At 33.7% G+C, this 23,604-nt stretch overlaps 4 protein-coding genes across 11 annotated transcripts; all 4 read right to left on the reverse strand.

The window, feature by feature from the left end:
• Positions 1–283: 283 nt before the first annotated feature.
• LOC105166257 (putative protein phosphatase 2C 12) lies at positions 284–6,091 on the reverse strand. Of its 3 annotated transcripts, XM_011085554.3 has the most exons (10): positions 5,861–6,090; positions 5,107–5,477; positions 4,238–4,409; positions 3,147–3,300; positions 2,996–3,059; positions 2,365–2,472; positions 1,723–1,848; positions 1,405–1,643; positions 1,100–1,302; positions 284–1,011 (listed from the first exon to the last, which is right to left on the reverse strand). In XM_011085554.3, exons 2-10 carry the CDS (start codon positions 5,305–5,307, stop codon positions 983–985), a joined length of 1,296 nt encoding a protein of 431 aa, XP_011083856.1. In that variant the 5' UTR covers positions 5,308–5,477; positions 5,861–6,090; the 3' UTR covers positions 284–982. The 3 variants fall into 3 exon arrangements, with proteins under 3 accessions (XP_011083856.1, XP_020551227.1, XP_088738996.1); XM_020695568.2 differs by having other exon boundaries at positions 284–1,302; positions 5,861–6,091; XM_088882870.1 differs by lacking the exon at positions 5,861–6,090 and having other exon boundaries at positions 284–1,302; positions 4,238–4,381; positions 5,107–5,304.
• A 7,544-nt stretch (positions 6,092–13,635) lies between these two features.
• On the reverse strand, positions 13,636–16,081 carry LOC105166259 (B3 domain-containing protein At5g42700). Of its 4 annotated transcripts, none has more exons than XR_016066451.1 (7): positions 15,848–16,081; positions 15,659–15,754; positions 15,520–15,554; positions 15,211–15,376; positions 14,722–14,928; positions 14,524–14,607; positions 13,636–13,877 (listed from the first exon to the last, which is right to left on the reverse strand). XR_016066451.1 is itself a non-coding variant. In XM_088882812.1 (7 exons), exons 1-6 carry the CDS (start codon positions 15,980–15,982, stop codon positions 14,526–14,528), a joined length of 717 nt encoding a protein of 238 aa, XP_088738938.1. In that variant the 5' UTR covers positions 15,983–16,080; the 3' UTR covers positions 13,636–13,877; positions 14,524–14,525. The 4 variants fall into 4 exon arrangements, 2 of the variants coding, with proteins under 2 accessions (XP_088738938.1, XP_011083860.1); XR_002287469.2 differs by having other exon boundaries at positions 14,521–14,607; XM_088882812.1 differs by having other exon boundaries at positions 14,524–14,603; positions 15,848–16,080.
• A 996-nt stretch (positions 16,082–17,077) lies between these two features.
• On the reverse strand, positions 17,078–19,161 carry LOC105166260 (B3 domain-containing protein At5g42700). 2 transcript variants are annotated; one of them, XM_011085562.3, is made up of 7 exons: positions 18,889–19,161; positions 18,701–18,796; positions 18,548–18,582; positions 18,296–18,461; positions 17,776–17,982; positions 17,549–17,631; positions 17,078–17,412 (listed from the first exon to the last, which is right to left on the reverse strand). In XM_011085562.3, the coding sequence occupies exons 1-6, from the start codon at positions 19,021–19,023 to the stop codon at positions 17,554–17,556; spliced, it is 717 nt and encodes a 238-aa protein (XP_011083864.1). In that variant the 5' UTR covers positions 19,024–19,161; the 3' UTR covers positions 17,078–17,412; positions 17,549–17,553. The 2 variants fall into 2 exon arrangements, with proteins under 2 accessions (XP_011083864.1, XP_011083863.1); XM_011085561.3 differs by having other exon boundaries at positions 17,078–17,631.
• Positions 19,162–19,616: 455 nt separating this feature from the next.
• FLDH (NAD(P)-binding Rossmann-fold superfamily protein) lies at positions 19,617–21,927 on the reverse strand. 2 transcript variants are annotated; one of them, XM_011085563.3, is made up of 5 exons: positions 21,542–21,923; positions 21,312–21,440; positions 21,009–21,173; positions 20,259–20,561; positions 19,617–19,928 (listed from the first exon to the last, which is right to left on the reverse strand). In XM_011085563.3, the coding sequence occupies exons 1-5, from the start codon at positions 21,830–21,832 to the stop codon at positions 19,788–19,790; spliced, it is 1,029 nt and encodes a 342-aa protein (XP_011083865.1). In that variant the 5' UTR covers positions 21,833–21,923; the 3' UTR covers positions 19,617–19,787. The 2 variants fall into 2 exon arrangements, with proteins under 2 accessions (XP_011083865.1, XP_011083866.1); XM_011085564.3 differs by lacking the exon at positions 21,009–21,173 and having other exon boundaries at positions 21,542–21,927.
• Positions 21,928–23,604: the final 1,677 nt, after the last annotated feature.

Genomic DNA, 23,604 nt, shown 5'->3' on the forward strand with positions numbered 1-23,604 from the left:
AAAAGTATCAAACTATTCGACAAGAATTTCAAACCAGACATGAATATTCAATTACTCAGCTCGACTCGACTCGTTTCGTTTGTGTATCTCATGTCCAAGTACAGCTCAAACATATGATAGTTTGGTACAAGAGAAGAATGGTCCCATTACCATGTTGTCATAGAAAGCTGTGTTTGGTCAAAAAGAGGTGAACATCTCAATCATAGAGGCATTATTTGAGGTCGGGACAGACTCATCTCCTCCACTCAAAAACAGCAATTTGCATGAATCTTAAGATAAGAGAGACTGCAAAGCTTCTTGTCTTATTTCACGTTGCTTGCTGGCTTGTCTTCCTAAGACTCTTTCTGTCTTTAGACAATACACCAGATTTCTAGTGGCTATTGCCAAAAGAGAAAATGATAGGAAAAGCACAACACAACAACTCGACAAAGATATGCACTGATTCTCTATTCTGAATGCTTATCTTCCTTCTCAGTTACACAAGTAACGATAAAATGAAAAAAATGATGTTGTCCAAAAAAGAAAAAGAAATCCTAAGATCGCCTAGTCCAACATTCTATGAGGCAATATTACAGCGAGGGTAGCTTTCGATTGTTGCTAGCTACATGAGGGGGAGTATACAAGTAAACGTTACTCGGGGAAGGAGCAAATAAGTTAAAATCTTTGATCTGTTCTTCGGTGATAGTACGTACATAAGGGAGAGACTTACTCGGAGGAAGGCATTCCCATGATTTCATCCATCGTCGTCAAGCGTTTCCAACTCACTTCACAGAATTGTTTCAATATCTTTGTTGTCAAGTCCAAACACAGCAGAAGCAAAAATATTTCATTGTGTCTTAGATATTGACAAAAGGGTTAACCAGCTTCGTCGCATCTTGTGACGACGGAAGGGAATTCTTTTTATCTTTCAGACAATAATGGTCGTCTCAGTTGAGATCGGTTCAAGGACTTGAGGGTCGAAATTAGCTCACGAGAAGTATGACTATTCACTTCCACTACTATATCTGCCAGCTAATCAAAGATGGAAACCAGCAATAAATACGGTTGTAAGACTTTTAACAATTTAAGATGGTGTACGGTAATGGAATAAGCATGTTACCTCCAGAAAGTCTTTTTCCTTCCATGGCCTCTTTCTTCTCTTGGCAGCTCAAGCAAAGGAAAGGACCGTCCCACGGCCGCGATTTTCTTGGATCATTCGTTCCCGCATGTATTGAAATGCCTTCTCCAGGTTTTATTTCAACTTGGCAAATCGCACATATGAACAGCTTGAAAATATTGCAGACGGGGTACTTTGAGTCCAACCTATAACACAGTAAACAAAAGAACCCAACGAAATCTCAGTTCACTAGTTCAGTGTTCTGGAGAAAAAGGAACACTTTCGCAGTATTTAGACAAGATTTAGACCTTTCTGAAAGTGAAGCTGATCCTTCCTCGAAAAGCTCCTCGACAACGTCTGGTTCGAAGTATTCTTCCTTGCCGGACTGAGAAGACGACTCTGAAGTTTTTTTGCGAAACATATTCTTAAAGACTTTCTTGCCGTGCTTTTTCACATGTGGTTTTGGAGGATCAGGCTTCTCCGGAGGTTGTATATCGACGACTATACAGGTTGTATCGTCTCGAAGCCCTTTCCCCTGTACTGCTTCCTGCAATGACAAGGGGCGAAATCAGATAACCGACTAAACATTGAGACCAAATGAGATATCAGATTGTAGAAAGACTGACTCTAACGATTTGTGCAGCTGCAGCATCTGCCGGCATCCCTCTACAACACTCGAAAGCTGCTTCTGCGGATAATGCATCCCAAACACCGTCGCTTGAGATTATAAGCCTACCGCCGGTTGATGATAGCTGCAGGTGTCACACATGAAATAGTTTAGCATAACTATTTTTGGACTTTGCTCAACAACTGCTTAATTCTCATGCAAAACGTAACTTAAAGGATGAAATGAACGAAAGTAACTTTTCCTGTTTGACATTGAATAAGAAGGTATCGAAGAATCATGAAATGTCCATCGTATATTTATTTTCTTACGTCAAGCAATCCTCGTTTTAGGAAGTATTTGCAACTATTTGAAAAGAAAAAACACTTCTTAATTTGGCTTCAAAGAAGCTACTTCTGTGAGTTTGGAGAAAAAGTTTCAAGTTCTGAAACTCTAAAAGGCAGTAGCTTTAGGTCCTATTTAGCTTTTTTCTACTTTATCGTTTAGTTCTGCTACAAATTTCCACTTTTCTGTACAAATTATTATTTCCATAAAAGAAGAAGCACTTCCAAACATGCCTTCATTTAAATTCTTCCCATCACATTATAGTTCAAAAGTTTCTGAATTTGATTTCGGAAGCAGAATTTCATGATCGGAAACAAACCTTTACTTGCTTTACATAAGGTACAGGAACTATGAACTCTCCAACATCAAGATCGCCAATGGATCGTGAAAGACACAGACCACCAGGCCAACATCTCAACGGACCAATCTACAAAGAACCAGCGACATTAGGAAGATTACAAGATGTACACAAAAGAGAAAAGTTAATTGAAAGATTAGGACCGGGGCATTTTCAAATTAAATTTTGCACTGGCAGAAAATAGGAGTTCTTAATTTTGAAATAAGTAAATTATGTAAAGATTATATTTGGATTGATGGATTTGAAATTATAGATTTTAGATAACTAATAACAAATCCAAAGATTTGTTTGCATAATTTTAAATTTTAAGAATTTCGCATCCTTCACCTCTAATTTTGAACTATGTTTTATTCAATGTTAATGGATTTCAAATTCTTTTGCTACAAAATTATTTGAAATTCTTTTTCCAAATCCCTCAATCCAAATGCAGTCTAAAAGATTTCAAAGATAGACAACAGTTGACTAAGAGAAAATGTATCGTTCATGCGATACCATGCATGCGCATGAGTAGAATAGTTTCCGCAGTCCAATACTTTTTTCCAATCTATTAATCAGAAACCGGGTGTAAATTGACTTTCTATGAGGAGTATACCTCTGTGCCGCCTCCAGTATTAAGCCGACCTACCTCACCACCGCTTGCAGTTATTCTTTCCCTTCTGTTCCATCAAAAATCGGAGATCTGAAATTTTATTGCAAAAGAACCATCCATACTGTAAATAAGGCGAGAACAACAAATTACTTACTCCTCTTCACTGACGTCAAGTCTATGGTCTGCTGACAGATAATATATTGTCCCTTCAGCAGATTCAAGCACACCACGAGAATCACCAACTGATGCTACAGTCAAGACCCATCCCTCTATTATTACGAAGGTAACTGTTGTTCCGGATGTTTGTGCTGAGACATCAGACCAAAAATAAACAACACGAAAGAATTAGGTAATTTAAAATGCTACCTCAACCGAAGTAAATTGCGACCTAATTAACAGCAAAAGGACTCTGATGGCAAGAAGTATTACAGAAATTTCGGAGGATAAAGATTGAAATTTGACACACAAAAGGAAAATGTTAACTCTTAGCTCTAGCTAGTAAAAATTCAGGATTAAGACTAGAAGTATTTTAAGTCTAGAAGTTAATTGTATCATGCTCTCATCACTAAAGTAGAAAGGCAAAAACCAAAGATGTCCATTTCTTCAACTGATATCCCGATCTACAACATCTGAAATGATTTTGGCTGAAAATGTATAAACTGGGCCTAAAAGGTAAAAAATGATTTGTTTTAATTCATTATTTCATCCCAATGTGCGCATAAAAAAGTTAGACGGTCATCAAAAGATTTCTGATGTATAAGATCAGAAGAAAACTTAAAGAACTATATTTTAGAATTAAACATGGGAATACCACAAAGAAATCTTTAAAGATGTAGAGTTACTAAAATGTCAAATTTTATCATATGGGAAGTAGTCCGAGATTGGCATTTGACAAGCTCCCATCAATATGGATTCAATGAACGTATACTTTAGGCGTTCTTGCAAAAACTTTTTCTTTCTCGGATGCTAATGTCATGATCCTTTTCCAAATTGATGATCAATCTGCTTCTGCATCCAGCTTGACTTTTCATGTGTTCAAGATAAACGGTTCAAATTTATATAAAACTTTCCAGATGTGGTGGAATTCTACATGTATTATTCATTCACAGTTTCAAAGTTTGGCAGTGCATATCTAAAAAAAAGTTCCTTGATGCTGCGGGCTCAAAGGCAATCATATTCTACATACAATCAATCCTCCAACTAAATGCAAGGCCTAGAGAATGACTGGCTTCAAAATCGTAATACCTCTTTGTTGGAAATCTTTATCTGTTTTGACAAATCCTGCAACCAAAGCCCTGGGCAATGCCGCGATCCATTCGTCACTGTTAAGATCTGGTGGAATAGCACTCAATACATTGTTCAAGAGATTCTCCTTGGCATATATGGCAGCTGCAGATCCATTGTGACCATCAAATAACTGAAAAGAAGAATTTTGGAAAAAATAAAATCTGTAAGAAGAAAGCAAAGCAAAGCAATTTGAAGGCAAAGTAAGATTTTGAATCCCTTTACCAAGACGACAAAATTACCACTTATCGTGATAGATCAAAGAACACATTTAAGTGGCCATCATTAAAACAGGAAAGAACAACATACATCCATCCATAGGCACTACTGGCATACTTAGAGCTATCAGCTGTTTGATTCCCAAAGTTACTATCAATCAAGACAAGGGAACATCATGCGCGCTAATCACAATTACAACACAAAATGTACTGTTTCTTCAACTTCAACGCATGAACTTGATTGAAAAGTCATCGCGTCCGACAAGTTACATGTCTATTCTAGCCACTAAATGATTAAAAAGGGAAGGCTTGTACACGCCACCAAGAAAGCTGATATACATTTCCTACATCATTGAACAGTCATTTCTTATTTTGCCTGTTTCATTTCTTTCTTTGGGCACAGCATCTGTATTCTAATTTGTCCATTATAACAAGTATCGGCAACTTTAACAGCAATACATCAACAACCACTATGTGGAATAGTTATAATTAAAAGACCGATTCGGTCGTTCTAAATCAACATCAAATGCTCAAAGCACACAACTAAGAAACCGGATAATGACATTGATGTATTAAATAGATAACAAATAAAGGAGTGTCATATTTCTATACCGCAAAGACAGAATATGTCGTGACTCCATCGCCCAAGACTCGTTGACATTCAGTCTTGATGAATGTAAAGTCCTCGCCTTTCTTGCTCTGACTGGCTTGCCCGTGTGAAATCTCGGGCCTCTCGATCTTCTCATTGGCCAATTCCCTCTTTAACAACACGGACAATGGGACCGTCTGATGGTCACCAATCTTGGACAACATTTCTCTCCCCCACTTATATCCCAAGAACACAAATTAACAACAGATTCTCCTTTTGTTCCTTTTTCTTTCGACAAGATTCGAAAAAATGAAGTCTTTCCACAAAGCGAATCTCCCTTGCTCTTGTTACTGTTTGTTCCACTTCGTTCAATCAATGCAAATCCAAAGAAACCCTATTCAGAATTACATGAAACGAGGGACGAAAAATCAGACAACATAAATCTACAACCCATCAAAACCAAGAAAAAACCAACAATTCCGATGATCACAACAAAAGGAAAGAAAAAAAAAAAAAAAAAAAACTCTTCATATTCTAATGCAATCGAAAAAACTGAACCGACCGTCAAGATCCTATTGAATTACAACAAAATTCGGGAAACCCAACATCCATCAACACATAAAATCATTAACTTCCAAGATTAACGAAAGATGTCCACTTTCAGCACAATGTGGATAAAAACATAGTCTTAAAACGTCAAAACAGAGGAAGGGTCCTCTCCAAGTATTAGCAAACACCCGGCAAAACAACGAGAAACAAAAAGAAAAATGAACCCACAAAATAGTAAACAATCGTGAGAACTGCTGTCGGGTCACAGTCATCAAGAACGCAGATCCCAGCGTCGCTCGGCTCCAACCCTGCGAGAAAAATCAATTTTTGTGCGTTTTTCCTCTATGTTGGAGGGAGAGAGAGAGAGAGAGAGAACGTTAATGCTGGGGGGCGTAATTGAAGAAGTTGTCCGGCAATTTTTCTTGTATTCTGCTTTTTTTGTGGGAGTAAGCATTCTACAAAGGTATTATTTTAAGTATAATAATGAAAAATTGTTAACGTGTGTGGACTTTTGTTGTTGTATGTGTGTGTTAGTTTTTTCATGTCCGAAAATGCTTTTGTTCGGCATTGAAAGATAGCTGGAATCTGAGCTGTGAAAAGTGCTCTTCTTTTTACACTCCCCCACCCCTTCGTGTGCTGCACGAACGTAAATAAATGGAGCCCACAAATTGTATTTTTTAGTAACTTTTTAGTTTTATTGTTTATAAAATTTTCAAAAATAATTTCATAACTCAATTTTAGTTATTCTATCCATTTTTATTAGGAAATTAATGAAAAATACCATAATGCGGCCGCTGTCTTTTCATAATGAAAGGAAAACAACCACATGATGGGCATATGATTTTTTCGACCAATTTTCTAAATTAATAGGTTTAAATATCTCAATGTTTAAATTAATATACATTTTTTTTTTGGGAAGAACAAGTTAGTATTATGAAGGTTTCTGGATAAAATTATTCTTTGTATTGCAATATTTGAAAAAAAACAAAAAAATCTTTTCGGATTTGAGTTCTACGTACGTCGATATTTTTTTTACTTCAATAGTAGTTTCTACATGTGTCGTGTATTTATGGTCATGCATCGTGTTGTGTATTTATGGTAATTTGTTAGGTTTCGATATTTTTCTCGAGTTTCTTGATGTACTTAATCGGTTTAAATACCTTAATGTGTTACAGTATGTAATAAATATAAAAATCATGGATATTTTGTACATTATAAATATCAGAGTGTAAAAATCATAATAAATGAATATTATTTTTCCATAGTTTTACCTGTAGACAAAATATTTGCTATGATTAATTTTTTGGCCTCGTATACGAAAACATCGATTAATAGTTAATGGGAAGCAGTTGTTATAAAATAAGTATTCTCCATAATTTTTATGATAATTAACTATAGAAAAAAAGTGATATATTTTTTCAAACGCTTATCAGTTTATTACTGAAAATAAGTTGAAAAAAGTGTTTTATTTTACATATTCTACTTTTAAATTAAATTAATTTTAATAAAAAATTATAAGCAACTCCTTACCAACTTTCTACATCTTATTGATAAAATTGTAAATATTAAGCAATTTTTTCCAAACGTCCAACTTCATTTTTTTTAGTTTTAATTTTATTTTTTAAACACTCTCGACTTTTACTATGACTTAATTTATAAATTATTCCCACCACAAAAATCGAAATTTTTACTGGTGGACCCCATGTAATAGTATTTATAAATTAAGCCGACTATAGTCGGCCAATAGCCAATGAAGATCTTGCATGCAAGTTTTACTCATATTTATATCAACGTGTTGGCTGCTCTTTATACAAATGCAAGAAAGAGTCAAGTGCTTTGGACAAGTGCTAAATTATATTTTAATAGTAAATATCAGAATAAAAATGAAAATTCATCACATAATATATAGTTTAAAATGAAAATGGAAAATTTTGATTTTTTTTGTAAACGTAAATATATATCCAAATAAATCGAAAGGATTTATTATTAGGGATTTGAAATTAATTTTTGATTGTAGATCATTTAAATTTAAATATTTATCGCGGTCAATCTCTAGTCTATGGTCACGTCGTTGCAATTCTAACCCAATGTCCTTGATCGAGTTCGTATTGGAAACACACCTACAAGACATAGTTCAGACAGTGGAGAGGCCGTAAAGAAGACGTTCATGTCAATCAACGTATTAGAATTATTAATATGAAATTAATCATCGTACAGTACGAGAGACATGTAATTTTTAGAGAATTTAACAATATAATATCATAATCAATAAGGTTTGGGCCTTGTTAAGATTTAGATTCGTAAACAAGTTTGAAATTATTGATCCGAATTCATCAGATATTTTGACATTTATATTTCATTTTATGTGAGGTTGTTAGTTTAATTATTATATATAATTTCAATGTTCTTGATAATATTAAAGTACTAATTTATATACTGAAATAATTGTTATACGTGATTTGAATGTTATATTAAAATACTAACTGATATATTTAAAAAATTAATGTAATTATCACTTCAATAAAAAAACAAAATATTTCATATTTATAATTATTTATATATATATATATATATATATGAAATTGGGGTGGGGTGGGGGTGGGGCGTACCATTTTTCCTATGTGTCCAACCAAATGGTTTGACTTTGACTCCAGTTGGAGTTAGACCTCCAGCGCTTCCCGACATCCACAGCGTCATTTACACTGCTCTTTCAACTCCCCATTTCACACTTCCAACCGCACATCTAACGCGTGATCTCACTCATCAAATTACCATCTTTATCAAAATTATTACCACTTTCGAGCCTTCACATAATAAATAGGGATAATTATAATTTTCTTATCTGAAATTTGATATAATTATACAAAAAAATTTCGTCATTTAAAAAATTACTCTAATACCTCTTAAATTAGTTTTTGTTTAATAAATAGATCTTTTCATTAGTCAAAATTTATTGATATTAATAAAAAAAATCGAATAAAAACTTATATTTATCCCCAATTGACTTATAATTAATTTATTGCAGATCAAATAATTTTTTTATGATCAAACTACTCTTATACATCTTCACATATCAATACATATGATGAGGTACATTTTTATTTTTATAAGAGTAATTTAGTTAGAAAAAAATTATTTTACCTGTAATCAATCAGTAATAAGTCAATCGATGGTACATATTAATTTTTGTTTAATTTTTTATTAAATTCAGTAAATTCTAGACTATATTGGGGGACCTATTTGTTAAACGAAAGCGAACTTTAAAATAGATGTAATTTTTCGAACCACAGAGAGTTTATGTGTAATTAGAGACGGAGAGTGTAATTATCTCTAATAATAACTAGGTGCATATGACATATTTAATGCATGTGCACATAAAATTTAAAAATATAAATAATTAAATATCATTTACTTAAATTTTTTGTTGTCGGAAAAATGATTATAATAATAAAAAAAATTTGAAAGAGAGTATTTGGAAGAGGAGAAAGAGAAAACATAATCTAATTAAAAATAAATAACTATTTAAAAATAATTTTTATCACTTATAGATTGTGTGGGAAACACGAAAGTTAGTGGATGGAAAGAAAAAGCAGATCGAAAAAGGGAGACGTCAAAAGGACGTTCTTTTTTAATATATAGTATAGAAGATAGATACTAAAAAATACAGAGATAATTACATTGTTCTCTCTTGAAGTTTAGGTGTAATTATACACAGACCCTCAATGATTTAAAAATTTACATTTAGTATCTCTGGAGTTTATTTTCGTCCAACGAATAGATCCATTCGTTATTCAAAAACTTATCGAATTTATTGATATTAACAAAAAAATGAACAAAATTTCATATTTACTCAAAACTGACTTATTGCAAATTAAATAAATACTTTTTGATTAAATTACCTTTATACATTCTCACATAAATACATATGAGGAAGTGCATATTTATCTGTAATAAATCAATAATAAGTCAATCGGGTGAAATTTGGATTTTTGTTCAACTTTGTTGCTAGTATTAAAATATTTTGTTTATTTTTATTAATGAATTAATCTATTTATTAGACATGTTAGGATTACTAAATATAATTTTTGAAATCATAAATAATTCAAATATAATTACACAAAATTTTAGGGTAGGAAATGTAATTATTTAAAAAATTAGAAATGCCAGACAGCAGGAGGCGCGTAAGGGCAGAGATTGGGTCTTAGGTGTCAAATTATAAGACAAGAACTCCGCGTAGATTGAAATAATTAGGACAGTAAAACTAATTATGATGTCTGATTTTGACAAATATCCCATCACCTGACCGCCTTTTTCTCTCTGGATCATCTGTTTTAGGGATAATTATAATTATGATTTGCTATCCTAAATTTAATATAATTTAAAAAATTATATTTAATGTGTTTGATATTTATTTTCATTCAATAAATAGATTTACAAAATCTATTGATATTACACTCAATTGACTTACAAATTTATTATAGGTTTAAAAAATATTTTCTGACGAAACCACTCTTATAAGGGTGAAAACGTGCATTTTTATATTCATTAGTATGTGTAGATGTAAAAGGATAGTCGGGTTTGAAAAATATTTATTTGAGTCGCCACTGATTAGTAATAAATATGAACTTTTTTGTTAATATAATCAAATTATGACTAATGTATACGAAAATGTCAAAACATTATGCTGAATGTGATTTCTCAAACTATAAAAAGTTTATGAGTAGTTTCATGGGAGGATACTCCCTTCATTTTATGGGGAACCTTACATAATTATGCAAAAACAAATTAAATTTCGTACGACCTAATATTTATTAATTTTTTCTCGAATTCATCACATAATTTTTTTTACATTAATTTAAAAATTTTAAGAAAAGTATATATCATTTTTAGTTCTCTATTTTACGAAATTCTTTAAAATGGCCCAAAAGTTAAAAAAAAAATCAACATATTTAGTTCTATGCTTTACAAAATATTTAAAATAATCTCAAAATTGAGAAAATTTGAAATATTTGGTCCTATGTCCAATATTTCATAAAAAAATAGACAGTAAGGCAAACATGCAATATGTGTGTGAGCAACCAAATTAACAAATAAGTGCATTACAAGTGTTGTCGTCGTCTATTTCTTGACGAAAACTTAGATATGAGATTAAATGTGTCGAGCTCTTCCAATGCTAAAAGTGTTTTAAAAATTTTATAAAATACTTGACTAAAAGTGTTGAACCCCTATCTATGAAATTAAAATTTTAATTTTGCCTATAAACTATTTTCATTATTTTAGATTATCTTTTGTAGTAGTGATTAAAATTTTTAATTTTTTAAACTAATTTATCATAAAATTGCACTTTGACCCTTTTATTTACAACTCATTTGGTCAACCACCAACATTAATTAAAATACTTTTCCCTCCCTTCAAATCACTACACATTTTTAGTAAAATTGTGAAGGTAAAATACATTTTGCCCCCTTGAATTATTCATGATGTAATATTTACCCCTTCTAAATTAACAAATGCAACGCTTACCCCCACGGTTGAACAAAAATGCCCCTCATATTTTGAATAATTATAATGTTCTCAATATATTTTTTAATATTTGCACATTAACTTTTCACCAAATTATTTATTAATTATTTTTCAATAAGAAAAAAATATAAATTAAAAGTGGAGTATAAGTTAATATACATAATAAATACACAAAAAATTCATATATGATTTTTAAAAGAAATTGACAAATATATATTGCTTAACCAAAAGTTAAATATTTTTTTAAAAAAATGAATAAAACATAAATAGTTTATCATATTTCTTAAAGAAAATATATTAAAAAATCCATTTAAGTATCAGTTTTATCTAAAAGAATAAATAATTCATAACTTAATTTTAACACCAAATTAATAAAATCTTTTTATGAAATTTTTTGTGTATTTTTTGTACTCATTCATTACTTAACTTGAGTTTGTAAAATATAATAAAATTCAAACTATTTACTTCACTAATTACATATTACTTAGTTATATTTAAAAGATATTTTTTAACTAAAAAATTAATTAAAATTAAAGTAAAAAATTATTAAAAAAGAGAAATTATTTGAACTATATATACAATATAAGGGCAATATTGTCCAAAAATTTAACTACAGGGGTAAGTGTTACATTTGTTAGTTTGAAGTAAATATTACATTAAGAATAGTTCGGGGGACAAAGTCATAGTGTTTGGTTTCATTTTTAAAACATTGTAAATGTTTGCCTTGATTTATTTTGGAAGTTTTGGTGGTGTTCTGAGATATTTCGAAACAGTGCATCATTTGTTTTTGGTCAAAAAAAAGCCTACACTAATTATAGGCCCTACAACTAAAAAAATTATATACATACTCATACATATATATAAATATATATAAAAGAGACATGATTTAACAATGAACAGTAGTTTTTATCTCCCACTAAACAACATCAAACATACCATACTTATTTTATATTATTTCCAAAAATAAATCCAAACATACACATTATCTCTAACATATACTTATTTATCTTTATTTTTCTCTCTCTGTCTCTACCGTAACACCAAAACAAATTAAAAATGAGACCAAACACAGCGAGTGTGTTTTACCCAAATTGTAAATTACAAATTTTATGGACTAATATAAGTCAGTTACACTTATTCTAGTAAAGAAAATAACCGTGTATAGATGCAATTAAAAAGAGAGACTTGAAGTAAAAAATAATACAACGTTTCTTCTAGAGACAGTCTAATCAAATAAGTATTAAAGAAAAAAAAATCATAAAACTATTTTTTCAAGAAACTCCAACTAAAATAAATAAAATAAATCTTGAAAAAATTATTCGTACGAGATATTCGACTCAATCCGGAACAAGTTATGTATGTCTTTTAAAAAATTCAGGAAAATTAATTTTAGAGTAAATTACAATAATTTTTTAAGTTTTGGCATAATTACGAATTCTTTTATTATTTGAAAAACTATAAATACCCCTTAATTTTAATGGGCGTCTATAAACTAGCCCAATCTGTCAGTCCCCGTCAAATTTTCATCAATTTTTATAGCAAACTGATCAAAATACCCTTGTAGACTATAAATTCAATTTTACTTATTTTTAGAATTTTTTGAAATTTTTTTATGGACTAATTAAATATTTTATTTTTACAATTTATTAAATCTCTCCATCCATCTCGTCCGATATTCTTGCAATTTTTCAATTTTTTTTTAAGAAAAGAAAATAATACTGCAAAGACAAAGTTAATAATTTCTAGCCTTTATTTAAAAATTATATAATTTTATCAAATATCACAGGTATTTGTAATTTTTTAAATAATGAAAAAATATTTATAATTATATCAAATTTAAGAGAGAGACGCACTTAATTTTATGACATCATGTATAGTGGATGATTTGTATTTGTTTCAAACCAAGTGAACAAACTTAGCAATGGTGTAAATGGTATTGTTGTGTGTTTGCTCAAAAAAACATGTTGTGGTCTTATTGTTTTAGGGGAGAAGGGGCTTTCCGGGTCCACCTACCACACTCCGCACATTCCTATCAACAACCTGCCCTGCTTGTCCTATCAGTATCTACTTACTTTCAGACAGCATTCACCCAGGAATTTGGATTAACCAACCAACCAAACAACCCCCACAACAAATAATTTATGGGCTTAAATATGTATATATGTGGATTCTGGTTATTGTGGTTCGATCATAGCCCTTTAATACTTTAGCCAGCAAAATTTTAAGAGAGATAAGTGAGCATGTAAGAAATAATCGAGGGCATATATTTATAGTTATGATAGAATTATGCAATTGTTGTCTATTATTAAAGTATGATGTATAAGCTAAAATCAGTTTCTGTTGGTACGACAGAATAAGTATGATGTGGATCTTAGGCCGTTTTAGATATTAAACGATATTTTGAGGGCATTTGTGGCATCGCTAGTGAAGGTTTGAATTGTAATATGACGTTTCATATAATATTTATCATGCTCTCGATAAGACTGAAGAAAAGATCTTAATATGTTATGAATGCTAATACTTTGAGAGCAACATTCATTACATACGTCGTACATGTTCCACATTAAATGTTTGAATCAAATTGACCTAATGCCGATATCTTGGCTTAATTACATATAAATCACTATTTCTAGTCTAATTACAAAACACCACCACAAGTTTTGAATTTTGCATTCGCGGCCCCAAAATGTTCCTCCAACTAATATACCCCAAAAATTATCACCTGTCAAAGTAAATGAACAAAGAGCAAGTGTTAACTTTGTTGGAAATGACTAAATCTCTTAGTCAAATATTATCCATATTTTAACAAACATATCCGTTGGCAATTTTTGTGGTTGGTAGAGAGTCTAACTTTCTCAAGCAACTGAGCGGCACATCTATAAATAGCCTCAACCTCTATGCATTTTAGACACACCAAAAAATCGAGAGTCTCTTATCTTCTACCTCTTTCCTCTTATTTCACTTCTGAGTGTTAATTTTGTTCGTTGTTTCAAACTTTCTTCCATGAGTGCGCGTGTAAGAAAGTAATAGCTGTGTTAACCTTGGGGAGCGATCGGTTTATACTATCAATTTTTCACGGTAGTACCGAAATTTCGCTTTCAAGGCAGTGGTTTTTCCACGACACAGTCTTTCAATTTTCCAACAAACTTCCCTCTAGTAGACAACACTATTCCCCCTTCACAAGATTTGAGTAGATAGATCGATAACGATAAAGATACGCCTTACAACGAACCAAAATCAGAAGCTAATGTTCGACTTTTTATGATGTGCAGCTTATCAATTAACAAGGAAACCTCTCAACAAAGCAATATAATGTGAGTTATGGAAATGTTAGTAGTTCAAAAGAAAGGCAAAGATATACTCACCACCTTCACGGTTCAGTTCTTTGTATGTTGTCCGTTTTCTCATTGGCAGTCTTCCCAGAATTATCGACCCTTATAATAAACACCTGACTTAAAGACAGCAAGAAAATGAGTGGTCAAGGCACAAAATTCTTCAGCCGAGAGGCAATTCTTGCTAGCACATGAGTTACAAGAACATAAATCAATGATCAACACAGTTCGAACCTTGAAAACTGTTGATCGGATTAACTGGAAGACGAGTGCATCACCATCAGCTAAGTCGTGATCAACAGAGAACTTTTTCCATCCACCACTAAGTCCCGTTTTTCGAGCTAGGTAGATCACCGGCCACTCTTCTCCTTGTTCATCTACCAACAACATCACTCCATCGTTTCTTGGAAGTTTCCTCTTGCAGAAATCAGATGAGAGACCCTGCATTTTCAAGTCTTAATGGATAACTGTAGCTGTTCTTGGTTTAATCTTAAGTTCTAAGATGGATAAAGATAGCATGATGCACTGAAAATCCCATTAGTCTCCCACTAAATCATAGAACAACAAATTTTTAAGTACAAGAATCATAAGCCGAAAACTATCAAGAATCACTCATATCAATACACAGTCTCATTTACAGCATTCCCAAGTTCCACATTCTGTCCTGCTGCAGAAATTCTAATAAAATAGAAACAATTTGAAGGTTAAGATGCTGATGCTCACCAGCCAAAAGCATCCACTGACATGGGAGGGAAGCATTGATTTCACAAAGGTAGGGTAATCAGAGCCCAGAGTTGATTCCAATGCCTCTGCTTTCTTTATAGCACATTCTCTTGATTCATCTGATGCGTATACCCGGTTTGACAAATCCCTCGTCCTATTCGTTACTCTACGATAGCGCAAATCATATTTACAATATTAGGGAAAAAAAGAATTGCTTTATCAAGAATGGAAATGCATCACTTAGAAAAACACAGTAGTCTCATAGCATTTTCAAGAACATAATTTATCCAACCCATGTTAGGATTCAACCTTCTTGGCAGCTGCACACGCTCATAAAATGTAACCTGTGAGAGTTTAAAGGGATCAACAAGAACTCCAGAATAGTGGGCTTTCTTGGATTTAAATTAAAAAACAAAGCAAGAATTACACAATAGTATCAGAAAGCTACCTCCTTGTACTGAGGAGCTGATTTGTTTGAAAATCGCTCTGATCTTCTGACAGGGACAAGCACAGTTCTTGCAATGCGGGGTTTCGTCTTCTTCATCTTTAAATTCATTAAGAGATATAGTATATTATATAGATTGTAAAAAAAGAGTGGAGATGGAGAGAGAGAGAGGGAAAGGGAAGGAGAGAGAACCGGAGAGGATTTGGGAGAGGAGGCGTTCTTGAGGGCTTGAGAGAGAAGAGGGAGATGGAGTTCTTCCATTCTTTTCTTGTTCTCCTCCATTCTTTGCTGCCGTAGAGCTTCATACTTCACCTTTGACATCACCATTTTCCTCTTCTTCACTGTGTTTCAAATTGCTTTTGATTTGAACGTTTTGGAAGAAAAAGGCCAAAGAGAAATGAAAAGACAAGGAGCTGTATTCATTACTGGAAGAGGACCCTTTTGATTTTTTAAATTGTTGGTGGCAAAAATGACCGTTGGAATCCCATTTCTTGGTGTTCGGTAATAAATGTACTGTGGGATATTTACCTATTTATCTAATCTTATTTGTTTTTCTGCACATATTTCAAATTAGGGATAATTACACTTTTCAGAGTTTTGGTATAATTGCACGTAAACTTTATATGATTTGAGAAATTACATTTAACATTTCTAAAGTTTGCTTCCATCTAACAAACAAGTTCCTACGTTAGTCAAAATTTACTTAATTTGCTAATATTAACCAAAAAAATTGAAAAAAAAAACATATTTATTAGATGAAAGCAAACCTCAGGGATGCTAGATTTAATTTCTCAAACCACAAAAAATTTACGTGTAATTACACCAAATATTAGAGAAAAAAAATGTAATTATCCCTTCAATTTATTATGAAAAGTAGAATATAAAACTGCTACAAAAGATTTGGATTTTCTACTGATATATTTTTGTAGACCATGTCAATAAATTTTACTTGGTCTATAGGAATGAGGAGCCACATTTCATTGTTCGTGAGAAGAAGTCACATACATAAACGATTCAATGATATCTTTGGAAATTGAATTCCAAATCCACGATGTTACCATCAAGTCTACAAGTCGCCATTGCTAAAAAATTGCAGAATCGACAACAGGTTTGGAGAACGTTGCGTCAATAAATCCGAGCTTCATTTTGGTGCCAAGCGCCATGTAAATCGAACAAGTCCAAGATAAGAAATTCTTACCATCCAATGGAGAAGAGGAGAGCACAAGGCTCGAGTTTTCCAAAGAGTATGTACAAGGCTTCCCGTTCGAGCTGCTCTGTTAATCGGATTCGTGGATGAATCCGCCATATCTCAGTATTAGTGATGTGAATGCCAGTATAACGACCTCAGTATGCAAAAACCTTCATGATGAAGGCTTTGATACCATGTGAAATTTGCATAAAGTAAAGAACCAGCAAACAAGATGAATGAAATCCATGGATGAAAACTCAATTTCTCTGTAAATTCTGTTACAAAAACTGAGAGTGAAGAGAGATTAACAGTATATATACAAAGTGAACTAATACAACGGCTGCCTAACCAACTAACTGATCCAGTGATGACTGGCCCAATGCCAAGAGGAATAAATGAGTCAAATACATGTCAGCAATCTACGTAATAAACACAGACAAAAGCGTGACACCGGAATGCGACTTTTCACCCAGCATCAATTAGTTCAACTTCTTCCTAGTCTCCAGGAAGGCTACCTTCAATATCTGCAGAGTGCAATTGAGTTGCTGGTTGCTGTAATACTTCATCACTGAAAAAGGTACGTCTTTCAGCGATCGCGTTGAAGTTCCTCGATGAAAGCAGAAGAGCTAACGTTTGTCTTCTTATACTGTCTAGCATATTAATCAACCAGAAAACTCCCAAAACGGCAATACAAGAAAACTCACCGCCTTCAGAATTCAGTTCCTTCAACCTTGTCTGTTTTCTTATCGGCAGTCTTCTCATAACCATCCACCCTTGTAATAAACACCTGACTCAAACCATACGAAAAAGAACGAGAATTGAGTGCTGAAGGCACAGAATTCTTCAGCCAAGAGGCAATTCTTGCTAGTACACAAGTTGCAAGAACATAAATGAATGATCATCAACATGAAGCTAGAAAGACAAACCATACTTTGAAAACTGTTGGTCGTATTAACTGGAAAACGAGTGCATCACCATCCGCTAAGTCGTGATCAACAGAGAACTTTTTCCATCCACCACTAAGTCCCGTTTTTCGAGCCAGGTAGATCACCGGCCACTCTTCTTCTTGTTCATCTACCAACAACATTACTCCGTCGTTCCTTGGAAGTTTCCTCTTGCAAAAATCAGACGAGAGACCCTGCATTTTCAAGTCGTAATGGATAACTATAGCTGTTCTTGGTTTGCTCTTAAGTTCTAAGCTGGATAAAGATAGCATATGATGTATTTAAAATCCCATCAGTCTCCATTGAATCAGGGAAAAACTAAGTTTCAAGTACATCAGAGTCCTACCCCCCAATACTCTCAAGAATTACTCATGTCAATATGCAGAGTCTCATTCACAGTATTCCCAATTTCCAACTTTTCAATTTTTATATGCTGATCTGCTTCAGAAATTCTTAAACATTGAAGCAAATTTGAAGGACAAGTATAGTTAAGATGCTGATGCTCACCAGCCAAAAGCCTCCACTGATATGGGAGGGAAGCATTGATTTCACAAAGGTAGGAGAATCAGAGCCCAGAGTTGCTTCCAACTCCTCTGCTTTCTTTATAGCACATTCCCTTGCTTCATCTGATGCGTATACCCGGTTCGACAAATCCCTCGTCCTATTCGTCAATCTACAATTCCAAAAATCAGATTTACAAGAAAATCAAACAGAAGAATTGGTTTAACATTAATGGAAATGCAACAGTTAGGATTCAACCTTCTAGGCAGCTGCACACGCTCATAAAACGTAACCTGTGAGAGTTTTCAAGAGATTATCAAGAACTTCAGAATAGTGGGATTTCTTGGATTTAAACCAAGAACAAAGCAAATGTAGAAAAGAACAACAACAATAATGTGTATAACAAAATACCTCCTTGTACTGAGGAGCTGATTTGTTTGAAAATCGCTCTGACCTTCTGACAGGGACAAGCTCAGTTCTTGCAATGCGGGGTTTCGTCTTCTTCATCTTTAAATTCATTAAGAGAGATATATTATATAGATTATAAACAAAGAGTGGAGATGGAGAGAGAGGGAAAGGGAAAGGGAAAGAGTGAGAACCGGAGAGGATTTGGGAGAGGAGGCGTTCTTGAGGGCTTGAGAGAGAAGAGGGAGATGGAGTTCCTCCATTCTTTTCTTGTTCTCCTCCAATCTTTGCTGCCGTAGAGCTTCATATTTCACCTTTGACATCACCATTTTCCTCTTCTTCACTGTGTTTCAAATTGCTTTTGATTTGAACGTTTTGGAAGAAAAAGGGCCAAAGAGAGATGAAAAGACAGTGATGAGCTGAGTTCGCCACTTTGTACCTTAAATTGTTGGTGGCAGAAATGACCGTTGGAATCCCATTTCTGGGTGCTCGGTAATAAATATAGATTCTTGCTTGCACGGTGGAATTTTTAACATTAAATTTTGGAATAATTACACTTTCTTTCCCTAAAGTTAGTGTAATTACACAAATTCTTTGTAGTCTGGATATAATTTTAAAATTCATCGTAAAGTTAGTGTAATTACACAAATTCTTTGTAGTCTGGATATAATTTTAAAATTCATCGTTTGTAAAGTTAGTGTAATTACACAAATTCTTTGTAGTCTGGATATAATTTTAAAATTCATCGTTTGTTTGAGTCGGGGTAAAGTAAACACCATTGATGAGTTCAGATGGAATAAGAGATGCAACAGAATTTAAAATAGAAAATTTGATCTTATTTGTCCGGCTATTTCACAAGATCAAATTCGTCTCTTGTGGCTGTTGATCCAGAATCAATCAGGAATATGCACGATATCCACAATTTCTTCAAGTTGGGGGGAAACATAACCCATATATCCTTTATTTCATATATGCAAAGTGAACATTCTCGTTTCTCATATGTCGATACATGACGATAAGCGCGTCGGTCACAAGTAGAGGTACGGTTGAGGTAACAACTTTATATCAGTTATGTGCACAAGAATGTTGTTAGCTAATATCTAATCAAGCCCAAACTCTTTAACCAGGGAAGCATCTCCGCCAGACCTTCTCTCAGATTTCTAGGGTTGTAATCCAGCTCCGTCTTCGCCTTCTCACAAGTGTAAGCCCACTGATGCCGGAGGACGTGAACCATCTGTTAGACATAGAGCAGAAATAGACAGTGTCACGGTAGAAACTTATTTGGGACACCAGAAAACAGTAATTGAAATGAAGCAGAACCAAAACAGAGAGACCAAACATGGAGTTGGGCGTGGACATTATAAGCATTTCATGGATTCTAGCATAATCTTGAGATACCAACAAATCTTAGCCCAAAAAACATGGAGATTCATGATATGCTAGAATTAGATGTGATAATAGATGAAGAAATCCAGACTTTCTAGATCCAGATAATACATGCAATAATGATTACATTCAACAGAATCATCAAAGAAAACAAGAAAAAGACTGAATAGTTCCATACCGGTGGGCTGATTAGCGGAAGCTTTCCTGTTATTCTGGAGAAAAGAACACATATCCATCCATATGCTTCAATAAGAAAAAGTGGGATGCGAAATCGAGGCTTTGCTGTTTGAGTGATCATTGCTGCCATATCGAAAACATCTTTGAAGGATGCATTTTCTCCTGTAAGAAGATATCTTTCACCCAGCCGGCCTTTGGTCATTGCTGCCATGTGACCCTGCACCACATCATCGACATGGCAAAAGGAAAAGCCTTTTTCTTGGCCCACGTAACCTGGCAACCGGCCATTAAAGCGTTCCACCAGCTGACACAATATTAAAGCTTGGTTCAAGTTGAAAAGACGATCAATTACATGTGAAAATGCTTATTAGGGACAAACATCCAGTCCCTCTCGCAATCTCTCTGAGCAAGAGATTTCGTGACATTAACATCAGAACAAAGATATAGCACAATGCAAGTGCAAAAACAAATAGAAACCAAGATAAACCACCAGAAGAAGTTAAGACAAAATACATCATACTCTAAGAACATATTCAATATGGAATAAATCAGTACTACTCTTGTAAACACTGGAATTTCAGCTTAATATTATGACATTTTATTCTTAACTAAGCATTACTATTTGCTTCAATTTAACTTATGCATGAAGAACAAATATATTATCAGAACCATTTAAAGGGACTAACTCAATCTACATTGACCAAGAACTCCAAAATCAAGCTCCACTAGACCAAAAGCAAATGCAATTTACCATATGTGCAACTATATTTCCAGTTGTGACTTTGCCTGGACCATATATAACTCCAGGATAAACGGGCACTATAGGCACCCCTTCAGCTGCAGCTTCCAATGCGATCTTATCCGCTATAGCCTTCGATTTCTCATACTCAGTACAGAAAAACTTAGCGGAATGCATCTAACAAAAGATCACACAACAGAACAATTCACAGGAAAACCAAGAAGATATATTAATATATATATATATATATATATATTTATATATTCTATTAAATATCATTTTAACTTGAAATGCATAGTAATAAATTGCCAGTACTTGAATCTCATCCCCGACGTGCCCATCAGTAAATCCAAGAGCAAAAAACGACGACGTATAGATGATCTTCTCGATTGTCTTCGTCTCCTTATACGCCTTCAAAACATTCTTCAATCCTCCAACATTAACCTAACCAAATTTCACTCAATAAACCCAAATCCAAGGCATTCTTGTCCAATTCAAATCTGGTTTTCACTAAAAATAAAAAATCAATGTGGAGCGAAGCTCACTGAAGAGAATCTCGAAGGGTCAGGAAGCCAAGGCTCGACAAGCGCAGCGGCATGGAAGACGACGTGGCAACCGGAGAAAGCTTCGAGGAGCGATGGATAATCCATGACATCACCGTAGGCAAGGTGGAGAGCTCCATCATTCGCGCCGCCATCTGTGGGCGGAGGCAACGAGGAGAGGTCGCTGGTTTTGCGGACGAAGGCCCTAACGCAGTAGCCTTGGCTGAGAAGCGCGTGGCAAAGCCTGCCGCCTAAGTAACCGGAAGCGCCGGTCACCAAAACAACATTCTTCATAGTTACTACACGAGACTTTTTAAGTCAACTGGCTGCAGGCCTCTGAAATTCAGTTCTTATGGAACGGATGTTTGACCTTTTATTTGCATCCTCCTCCTATCATTTCTTTCAAAGTCAATAGCTGCATCAATAGAGCAATCATCAAATAAAAAAAAAATCAAATTTATTTTGGGATAATTACGCTTTCCTCAATTGAGTTTCATGTAATTACACGTAAACCTCATGTGATTTCGAAAATTACATCTGGCAGCCCTAAGGTTCGTTTCTATATAACAAATAAGTCTGTCTATTAGTCAAAATTCACTGAATTTGTTGATATTATTATTCATTTTGATGTGACTTGCGACTTGATCGGTGACTATTTTGTCTTAAAAAAGCACCTCAGAGAGGAGGTCTTGGAGCTTATAAGCCATTCAAGTTTCTTGTTTGCAACCCATATGGAACGTTTTGTTTACATCAAATGTATTACTGGTTAAACAAATCATTTTATGATCAAATTACCCTCATACGTCTTCACACGTTAATGCATGTGAGGATGTATCTTCACTATTACAAAGATGGTTCAGTCGTAAAATAACTTATTTTACCAATAATAAGTCAATCGAAATTTTTTATTTATTTATTTATTAATATTAACAAATTTAGTGAATTTTTACTAATAGAATAATCTATTTATTAGACGGAAGCAAACTTTAGGGGTACTAGATGTAATTTTTCAAACTATAAAGAATCTACAAGTAATACATCAAATTCTGAGGGAGAGGAGTGTAATTATCCCATTTATTTTTGTGTAAAGAAAGAAATTGTAAAGATTTTTAAATCAAGGGATAATCCGCATAAACTTTATTTTTATTGTTATACAAAGAAGTGCTGGTATACACATTTTAGGAGCATGAAGATGAAATACATGAGTGATGTGAGGAATGTCAGCCAGTTGGAGAAACTCTCTGTTAGTTAATGAAGGATTTGTTTTGTTGTTTATCACCTCACAGAAGTCACCGATTATCTACCCGTAGATTGCTTGTTCGGACATTCTGTACTCATGTACAAGGCACTGCTCGAGAGTTTGAAACCTTCCTTCTTGTATCTGTACAGGCATCAACGCAAGTCACCCACACAGTAATCGTTTGCGGAGGAAGGACGTCTTACAGATGTTAAGAAAACCTTTAAGCTCAATGGTGCAAGTTCTTTAAGCTTTTTGTAAGTTGATACACGCCATGCATCATTTGCACTTGCAACCTCATTTTTAATAGCCAGAATCCCCTGAGAGGACGCCATCCTCGGGAAAAATCGGACGAAATCCAAGAAATATCACTCCATTCTTCTATTCCAAATATCACTCCATTCTTCTATTCCTTGTCGACATTTTAATGTTATCCATAATGATGCCGCAATATCATGAAATAGGAATGACAAGAAATAATGATGAATTAGGTTCATGATGTGCATAAATTTATATTGCTCAACCACTTTCAGAAATCATATAAGAGAATATTTGAAATATACAGAACTTCCCAGTTCTGCTGATATGCAAATGATCAATACATTCCACCTCTCAGCATTTGAGCCTGAACTAGAGCTACCAACGAAACGACAACAGACATCTACACATTTTAGTTGAAACATTCTAAAGGAAAAATCCTCATCAATTTTGGCACCATCATTCATGTGATATTTTTGTTCCATCTGCAAAGACGATGATAGGGAATTTCTTCCGGCTAAAGACAGAACAAGTAATTTAACCTAGTGAAAAGATTACAGTTCTATCAAGC

This window comes from Sesamum indicum, linkage group LG7, assembly GCF_026168435.1.
Source record: "Sesamum indicum cultivar Baizhima isolate 11 linkage group LG7, ASM2616843v1, whole genome shotgun sequence".
Lineage (NCBI taxonomy): Eukaryota > Viridiplantae > Streptophyta > Magnoliopsida > Lamiales > Pedaliaceae > Sesamum > Sesamum indicum.

Bases quoted from the DNA above. Each gene is read 5' to 3' on its own strand.
- LOC105166257 (XM_020695568.2), bottom strand. From the start codon at position 5,307: ATGTTGTCCAAGATTGGTGACCATCAGACGGTCCCATTGTCCGTGTTG. The intron at 3,301-4,237 runs GTATTACGATTT...CTGATGTCTCAG, and splicing joins TAAAGATTTCCAACAAAGAG to CACAAACATCCGGAACAACA. The intron at 2,473-2,995 runs GTATACTCCTCA...GGTTCTTTGTAG, and splicing joins ATACTGGAGGCGGCACAGAG to ATTGGTCCGTTGAGATGTTG.
- LOC105166259 (XM_088882812.1), bottom strand. From the start codon at position 15,982: ATGGTGATGTCAAAGGTGAAGTATGAAGCTCTACGGCAGCAAAGAATG. The intron at 15,555-15,658 runs GTAGCTTTCTGA...AAACTCTCACAG, and splicing joins CAGCTCCTCAGTACAAGGAG to GTTACATTTTATGAGCGTGT. The intron at 14,604-14,721 runs GTTCGAACTGTG...TCTTTAAGTCAG, and splicing joins TCCGATCAACAGTTTTCAAG to GTGTTTATTATAAGGGTCGA.
- LOC105166260 (XM_011085562.3), bottom strand. From the start codon at position 19,023: ATGGTGATGTCAAAGGTGAAATATGAAGCTCTACGGCAGCAAAGATTG. The intron at 18,583-18,700 runs GTATTTTGTTAT...AAACTCTCACAG, and splicing joins CAGCTCCTCAGTACAAGGAG to GTTACGTTTTATGAGCGTGT. The intron at 17,632-17,775 runs GTATGGTTTGTC...GGTTTGAGTCAG, and splicing joins TACGACCAACAGTTTTCAAA to GTGTTTATTACAAGGGTGGA.
- FLDH (XM_011085563.3), bottom strand. From the start codon at position 21,832: ATGAAGAATGTTGTTTTGGTGACCGGCGCTTCCGGTTACTTAGGCGGC. The intron at 21,174-21,311 runs GTACTGGCAATT...ATCTTTTGTTAG, and splicing joins ACGTCGGGGATGAGATTCAA to ATGCATTCCGCTAAGTTTTT. The intron at 20,562-21,008 runs GTAAATTGCATT...ATATTGTGTCAG, and splicing joins GAAATATAGTTGCACATATG to CTGGTGGAACGCTTTAATGG.